At 41.0% G+C, this 8,920-nt stretch overlaps 1 protein-coding gene across 1 annotated transcript in view; it reads left to right on the plus strand.

Annotated features, from left to right (window-relative positions):
- Window positions 1–511: 511 nt before the first annotated feature.
- The window catches only part of aplp2 (amyloid beta (A4) precursor-like protein 2), a gene marked incomplete at its 5' end in the record, with an annotated part of 14,810 nt that continues 6,401 nt past the window's right edge, over window positions 512–8,920 (plus strand). The window contains 6 exon segments of the mRNA XM_014015884.1: window positions 512–640; window positions 1,667–1,766; window positions 2,851–3,033; window positions 4,787–4,822; window positions 6,002–6,084; window positions 8,191–8,268. Of these exon segments, the coding sequence (XP_013871338.1) occupies window positions 512–640; window positions 1,667–1,766; window positions 2,851–3,033; window positions 4,787–4,822; window positions 6,002–6,084; window positions 8,191–8,268 (609 nt within the window).

Genomic DNA, 8,920 nt, shown 5'->3' on the forward strand with positions numbered 1-8,920 from the left:
AAAACCTGCTGATGGTCTGTTAGCTGTCTTATGTTCTGCTTTTAGCGTGCGTTTTTCTGAATTAGCTTTTAGCTCAGGTTGTACTTTTGACTTTTAGCTTGTGCTTTTCTTCTTTAGGGTTTAGCTACTGTTCTGATTCTAGCTTATGCTGTACTTCTGTTAGCTCTGTCTTAGCATTTAGCTTCTTTCATGTTTTAGCTTTTGTTTAATTTCTTTTAGCTTTTAGCTTATGTTTTGTTCTTAGCTAGGGTTCAGCTATTGTTAGCTCTTGGCTAGTATGTTGCTTCTATTAGATTTTAGCTGGTGTTTTGCTAGACAAACCTGATCAGTGCATCCCTAAGAAAAACCTCTAGTTTTGTTTGTTTTGAATTGAATGAATGGATGGATGGATGGATGGATGGATGGATGGATGGATGGATGGATGGATGGATGAGACCTGCATCCAATCAGATCACAGATTTAATAAAAATGATTTTGGCCACATCAGACTGAAGTTCTGGATGTTTTCCAGGCTCATCGGATCCTGCAGGCCCTCAGACGCTACGTCCGAGCGGAGAACAAGGACCGGCAGCACACCATCCGTCACTACCAGCACGTTCTGGCTGTGGATCCTGAAAAAGCTGCTCAGATGAAGTCACAGGTCGGTGTTTGAACAAACTGATAAATACTGTTCAGAAATCAAAACGTTCAGAGCTGAAAGTTTGACACGTTAGTTTTAAACACGAAAGAAAAATAAACAAATCCTCCTCCTCGTCGTCTTCATTGGGCTCAGACGGAGGAAGGATGCTGAAGTCTCGGCCCGCTCCTCCCTGTGTGGGAGGCAGAACCGGAGCCGAGGCCCGGCAGGAGCCAGCCGGTCCGACTGAGGCGGGGAGGGGGCGTCGCCCGAGTCTCGGACCAAGATTAACGACCCGGTTCAGTTCTCCTCCTGGGACGGGTTGAATCGTTAAACTTACAGGAAGTGATGTAACCAAATTCAAGATGGCCGCCGCGGCTAGTCAACACAAAAAAAGTGGTTTGATTTTTCAGCTCTAAGTTGTGGTGGTAGTAGCTGAGGGTCGTCTCCAACTTACCATCAGAACACTACAGATCCATAACTGTTGGAGTTGATGTCGATTGTCTGTTAGCAAAATATCTCATGAACCGCAGGGTACATTTTATAACTTTCAGGAATTAATCACTAGACCTGGAGTTTATCTAATTCAAAATGTCCGCCACAGTCAGTGGAAGGTAGAAAGCTACACAAATAGATTGAAATCAGTCGGTTTTGCAGAAACTGAGCCGAGGTTTGGTGTGGTAGTAGCTGAGAGTCATCCTCAGTGCATCACGTTATCTTCGGGGTTTCACCTGAACAGCTTCATGTCAAAGAATGTTGAGGATTTATTGTCTTTTTAAACCTTTTTTTCTTCATAAAGAGGGTTGTTTGTTGACAGATTTGTGAATTACTGCCCCCTGTTGGTGCTTCAGGTGAACTGCAGCCAGGTGATGTTCATCTGTAAACAAAACCAACTGGTGATGTTGGGGAAAATAGATGTTTTTTTAAATCAGGCAGTGATGTTCTTTCAGGTCCATCATGTGGCATCCATCTTCAATTTTAAATCGAGATGTTTCAGCTAAAAGATAAATATATAAATGTTTGTATTTTTTGTGTTTTTCCATCCACCAGGTGATGACCCACCTGCGGGTGATCGAGGAGAGGATGAACCAGAGTCTGTCTCTGCTCTACAAAGTCCCGTACGTGGCCGAGGAGATCCAGGACGAAATCGGTGAGTCACGTTCTGTCGAGGACCCCTCGGGCACATCTCAGGACGCCTCTGTCTGGTTTGAACCCGTCTCAGATTAAATAAAAATGTTTTGTTTTTTTATGAAGTATAAGATGAGACAAAAGATCTCTGGCCTGAATTCAAAAAGAAAAAGTAAAATTCAGACTCCTCGCCTCGTTTTCAGTCTCCTGTTTTTCCAAAACGTTCAACGTGTTTTAATTTTTTCCTCACTGAACATCGGATCCTGTGACAGAACTGGGCCACGGCTTTCATTGAGCTCGGCTCGGCTGGGACCAGAGTTTTAGTCAGGGAGGATAAAAACAAAGCTTTTAGAAAAACAGTAATTAGCAGAAACAGGAGCTGTCAGGTGTGTTCAGGCGCTGCAGCTCTGGTTTTTAAAGATTAAAAACTTCCTCAGTGTTGAAAGTGTTCTCGCTCAGCTTTGATGTTTTATTTGTTTGTTTCTTTAGAATTAGAAAAAAATATATTTTTAACTTTTGTTTTTAATTTGCATAAAAAACTCTTCAAGGTGAAACAATCTGAGATCGTTTTGATCAAATTGTGGGTAAATTTTACTTGAAATCTGCAAAATCTGCTGATTTTTAGCCATTTTTGTTCGTTAAAGTCACAAAACTGTGGCGTCCATCTTTAATCCAGTCGTTTCTAAAAGTTTATTAGTTCCACACACTCAGATAACGATTATTTAATTTTTTTTATATTCATAGCTGCAGTAGAAAAACATGTTTTTAGCTGTTTTCTTGTCCAGTTTTTCTTTAATATCCCAGACAGAATCGTAAAGTAAATTTCATCAATTTAACTTCAGTTTGAGCTTCAAAATCCACCAGAAAATTCTACATTTTCATCATATTTGGGGCAGTTTGTTTAAACTGGATGAATTTAGAATTAAAACCTAAAATTATTCTGCAATAAATTCAATAAGTCACAACAAATTATCCTAAATATCTTCACTAATAATTAATTAGGATGCCAGTAAAAACTTTAGATAAAAACTTGTGGGTGTGTCTGCTTTAGACTCTGAAGGTTCTGTAGAACCCAGATGCTGACGGGTGTCTCCTCTCCCCTGCAGACGAGCTGCTCCAGGAGCAGAAGGCCGACATGGACCAGTTCCTGTCCTCCATCTCCGAGTCGCAGCCGGACGTCACCGTGTCATCGTCGGAGGAGGAGGAGAGCGTGGAGGTCCCTGCATCAGAGGCCAAACAGTACCGGCCCATCAAAGTCACGTCGCTGGGGTCTCACAACGAGCCTGAAGGTACGCCGCCGCAGACACCGGGTTAAACCAGGTCCAGGTGTGCCACAGAGCTTTACTCTCCTCCTTAGCTCAGATAATATGACGAGTTATTAGAGCCAAATTAAGAGTATAGCTCAACCAGCGTTGGCTACGTCCTTGTAGCAGGAGGCTGTATCTATTCCAAAACCAGATACTGATTAATGATAAACCTGCACTGGTAACTAACGAGGAAACTACTTATAGTTGTTAGCATTGGAGAGGCTTAGGGACTAGCATGCCTAGGTTAACACTGGCCTTGGATAGGCAGGCATTAGCCTTGGAGAAGTTGATTTTAGCATTGATAGACTAGCTTTAGATGGGCTTTAGCTTTGACAAGCTGGCATTAGCAATAGCATGGATAGACTGGCTTTAGCATTGGATAAGTTGGCTTTAGCATTGGAGAAGTTGGCTTTAGCATTGGATAAGTTGGCTTTAGCATTGGATGGACTGGCTTCAGCATTGGATAAGTTGACTTTAGCATTGGATAAGTTGACTTTAGCATCGGAAAGACTGGCTTTAGCATTGGAAAGACTGGATTTAGCGCTGGATAGACTGGATTTAGCATTGATAGGCTGGCTTTAGCATTGGATAGGTTGACTTTAGCATTGGCTAGACTGACTTTAGCATTGGATAAGTTGGCTTTAGCATTGGATAGGTTGACTTTAGCATTGGCTAGACTGACTTTAGCATTGGATAAGTTGGCTTTAGCATTGGATAGACTGGCATTGGATTTATCTTTGCAAAAACTGGCTTTAGCATTGGATAAGTTGGCTTTAGCATCGATAAACTGGCTTTAGCATTGGTTAGACTGGCTTTAGCATTGGCTAAATAGGCTTTAGCATTGGAAAGACTGGCTTTAGCTTTGGATAGACTGGATTTAGCATTGATAGGCTGGCTTTAGCATTGATAGGCTGGCTTTACCATTGGCTAAGTTGGCTTTAGCATTGGCTAAGTTGGCTTTAGCATTGGCTAAGTTGGCTTTAGCGTTGGAAGGACTGGCTTTAGCTTTGGATAGACTGGATTTAACATTGATAGGCTGGCTTTAGTATTGGATAGGTTGACTTTAGCATTGATAGGCTGGCTTTAGCAGTGGAGAGACTAACATCTAGAATGCCTAAACTAATCCAATGCTAAGGCCAGCTTGTCCAACGCTAACGCCAGCCTTTTCATGCCAATGGATAGCAGAGGAAGTAGCCAGTCGAGATGACCAGCCTTGGTATGCCAGTCACTAGCCTCTCCAAAGCTAACAGATATGAGTAGTCTCCTTCTCATTTGCCAGTGCTGGCCTGTCGTTAATCAGATCAGTAGCTGGCTTTGGAGTAGAAACAGCCTCCTGCTACAAGGATGAGTGGTCTTAATTTTGTCTCTCATACCTCGCCTTAAGATGAAATTGGAGACAGTTGCTTCTGGCGGGAAGTCAAATGAAGCAGTTTTCTTTCTGTTCCTCATCACATTTATTCCAAACAAAAGACTCTGAAAGGAGAAAGATGCTTAAAAATTTGCAGACAGAAGGAAAAACTATGATCAAAGCTGCACAGAAGAGTTTCAGATCCCACAGGACTCAGACAGGAAGTCAGAATCAGCTCCGTTTTTATTTATTTATTTATTTATTTATTTATTTATTTATTTTCTCCCAGCTGAACTCTTTAATCGATTAACAGCTTGATGATCCTGCCTTTTCTCTTCTTACCTCAGTTTTCTCCCTTTTCTGATTTTTCTGTTGCTCATTTCCAAGGCGATCTGTCAGATTCCCCTCGAGGCTTCAAGAAAGGTTGGTGCCTCTGTTGGGTCTTCTCTCCACCTTCCACCCTCATCAATTTTACGTTCAGCTCCCCCCTCTGCCTTTGACCCTCGCTCTGCTGCCATCTTTGTTTCATTACTAACATTTTAAACCTGTTTTTTTTTATCCTTTTTATCCTCTCATCCTGAATAGAAAAGCAGGTTTTTAGGTCCTAAAGAGTGAGAAGCTTCTCCCTCGCCCCGCTCTCAGACAGATTCTTGTTGGCGGCCATCTTGTCCTCCTTCACAGATTTAGCTTTGATCTTTTACTGTTTTAACTTTGATGTTTTGGTCGAACTTTTAAAATCTCAGCTACTACCACACTAAATTTGACCTCAACATCTATAAAACTGCCCTGATTGTAGCCACTTTTGTGTTTTTTAATTCAGTTAGCTGTGGCAGCCATTTTAAGTTGAACAAGCTAAAGTTGTTAATCAGTTACAGTCGTTCATTCAGCGATTATTACCTGGAAGTTTCATTAAAATACGTCAAGCGGTTCTTGAAATATTTTGCTAACAGACATACGGAGTTGACTCCAAATAGTTAGCAGCAAAAATTTAAGTGAGGCCATTGCGCGATGTGTTCTTGCTCGGAATATATTTTGAGGATCATCATCAGCCACTACCATGCCAAATTTCAGCTCATTGTCTGTAAAACTGACTGAGCTTTAGCCACATTATTGTTTCGTACAATTGGTTAGCTGCGGCGGCCATTTTGATTTGAGTTTACTCCAAATTTAAATCATTTGTAGACGCATATATAATGATTTTACCTTGAAAGTTTTATTGAATTTTGTGTTGTTGTTCTTGAGATATTTTGCTAACAGACACAGGCTAAAAAAAACACATTATTGTTAGCCTTGACCTTTGTTTGTGCTTCACCAAGTAGAAACATTGTTCGTTCGTTGACGGTGAATCTCAGCAGTTTATTTATTTATTTATTTACAGAACAGCGGTGTTGTGTTCGCAGAGCTCCGTCTGTGCTGAACAGAAGAAAAGGGTTTTGTTTTCAGTCCGAGCTGTGAAGAAAGAGCGTATCTGTGCAGCTGTTCACCACCAACACCACCATCCCTGTTTGTCTGTGTGTTTGTGTGTGTGTGTGTGTGTGTGTGTGTGTTTGTTCAGTCTTATCTGCTCCTTTCTGACCGAGCTGCTGCTTCTCCCTCCTCCAGGCTCCGCCATGGCTGGTCTGGACGGTCTGATCGGCGCCGAGGAGAGGATCATCAACGCCAAACCCAAAACCGAGGAAAACGTGGTGAGTCCTCAGCCGCCGCCGGGGTTTCAGTTAACCGGAGATGAACGAGTTCGCCGCGGCGTTCTCTTCATTTTTCAGTAACTATGTTGACATAGTTACGGCTGTCTGTGTGCAGCTTCCTCCTGCTGATCCGCCGCCGCTGCAGCGCTCCTCTCGCCCGTCACCGCATGTCACTTCCCCTCTCCCTCATGGGGTTTCAGTCGATGTGTTGTTGTGCATGCAGAAGCTGTGATTTGTGTGCATGAATGTGAGTGCACGTGTTTGTTTATTTCTCCTTAAGAAGGCTGTTTTTATGAGACGAAGCGATCTGACGCTGAAATTACCAGACATGGGGACTGAAAGTGTCGGCCGCTTAAATAATAATAAATATTTGTTTTATCTCTGAATAAAACCAACATCTGGAATCATTAAAAAAACTAATAATTGCTTGTTATGGATTAATTCAATTAAATTCAATTCAAAAATACTTTATTGATCCCAGACAAATTAGATAAAGCTGTTGGATCATTTTGATCAAATATTAAGTTAAATGTTTTGGTGTTTGGCTCAGAGATGAGTCGTTTTAAGCCAAAAGTCGACCAAATCAGACCCGAGTGGACTTCTGGTTAAATTTTTTACAAGTAAAAAAACGACAAAAACAACAGAAGAAGGTGATGTTTAACATGGTTGGCTTTGTTAACATCTAGTTTCTGTTAAACATCATGTTTCCTGAAGTAACATTAGTTGGTATTAGCTGAAGCTAACAGCAGTTAGCTCCTAGTTTTTATGTAGAATTCTAGTTTTTATTTACAGATCAGATATTAGAGGGAAATGTTTTACTCTAGATTTTATAGGGAAAGTGTTTATTATAGATTTTAGAGGGAAACGGTTATTATTTTAGATTTTAGAGGTAAACTGTTTTTATTCTAGATTTTAGAGGTTAACTGTGTTTTTATTCTAGATTTTAGAGGGAAACTGTGTTTTTATTCTAGATTTTAGAGGGAAACTGTGTTTTTATTATAGATTTTAGAGGTAAACTGTGTTTTTATTCTAGATTTTAGAGGTAAACTGTGTTTTAACCAAGTTTTTAGGTCTAAATGTAGTCTTATTGTAGTTGTCTAGGTGAAAGTCTTAACCCCGTACACATGGTTTACCTGATTACCTGATCCTGCTGAGGTAAAACTTGGCTCGATGCAAACTGAACTTGTTCCTGTGTTACAAACTGGGTTATTCTGAACTCATCAAGCTAAATGGTTTATAAAATAACAACTTAGCCCTATATGTGACAAAATTAAATAATTCATTTACAAAATAAAATTTGTAATCTGACCAACACTTTAGTCAGATTCAGAAAGAGGCAGGAGATCTTTCTTTCCTGAAGTTTTCTTTATTTCATCTGAATAAAAGCAAACAGATACAGATCACTAACTCGACAGAAATTAAAACGTTGCAGAAAATGTCCAGTAATTTGTCCCCGCCCTGTCCTCTGCGTTCTGTTCGTGTCCGGTCCGTCGGATCAGTTCTCTTCTGGTTTTAGTTTTACAAACAGATCATCTCCACTGCTGACACAGCAGGTTCTATCTGAATATCATTCCTGGAGTCGAGGTTTAGAGCCCAGTACTAAACGTATCAGAGAACCCAGCAGAATCCATCATCTGTGAAAAACTGCAAATAATTTAAAAAAAAAAACATTTTCAAATAGTCAATAAAACCAAACACAAACTGTAGGAAGGTTTTTACGTTGTCTCTTCACCAGCCTTAATGAATCTTTTGTGTCTGAAACTGAATGTGGACTGCTCCGTTTTCTACAAACAGCTGTTTTTTTGTTTTGTTTTTCTGCTTCTTTTCTCCTCCACTCAGCTCGTATTCATCTGATTAAAACTCTCAGTAACGAGACGTTTAGACAGAAGCTGAAAGAAAGTCTGACGATAATGATGATCGCTCCCCTCCTCCCTCTCTCCTCGCTGCACATTCACGCTCTCTTGCTCTCCTCTCCTTTGTGTCTCTGTTGTGGAAATAATTTCACACACACACACACACACACACACACACACACACACACACACACACACACACACACACAGGTTGTGGTGAGTGTAACCTGGACTCCCCTGTCTGTGTTGACAGGTGATTGATGAGTCTCTGGATGTTAAAGAAGTGGTTTACAGTGCTGAGAGAGTCAGCGTTATGCATGATGATGAGCTGGTGAGTACAGCGGCGCCCTCCTCTGGGCTCTCTGGGGAACTGCAGTTCACGGGGAGGAGGTGAAAGAAGAAGCTCTGTTTAATAAACCCCCCCAAATCCCTCCTCTTTTGTTTGTTTGTTTTGTTCAGGTTAAAACCTTTCTGCATGGGTGCATGTTTGTTATGTGGATGTATGTGGATGCACACGTTAGTAAAGCTCAGTTTACCTGATGAATGTGAATCCAAACAAACTGAGTTTGCTTGGTTTATGTGCAGGATTGAGCAGTGAAGAATCCCCCCCCTCCCCTGCTGTCCACATATGATCAGATTGTGTCATATGTGCCAGAATAAATCCTGTTCATGAGGTGGTCGTACATACGATCGGCTGCAACACTAAAACTGACTCCTGCGACGTGTTGAACGCTCAGTCAGATTCAGGGTTTAGAGGCTGAATCAACCATAAACACCTGATTATGGTGTAAACCAGAGAAACTGGTTGGTGTCACACTTTCATGCAGGAGCCAAGATTCTGAAACAGCTCAAAGAACGACTTTTCGTTGTACAGGTGCTGGTCATGAAATTAGAATATCATGAAAAAGTAGATTTATTTCAGTAATTCCATTTAAAAAGTGAAACTTGTYTATTATATTCATACATTACATACAAGCTCATAT

Source organism: Austrofundulus limnaeus, unplaced genomic scaffold (genome assembly GCF_001266775.1).
Source record: "Austrofundulus limnaeus strain Quisiro unplaced genomic scaffold, Austrofundulus_limnaeus-1.0 Scaffold136, whole genome shotgun sequence".
NCBI lineage: Eukaryota > Metazoa > Chordata > Actinopteri > Cyprinodontiformes > Rivulidae > Austrofundulus > Austrofundulus limnaeus.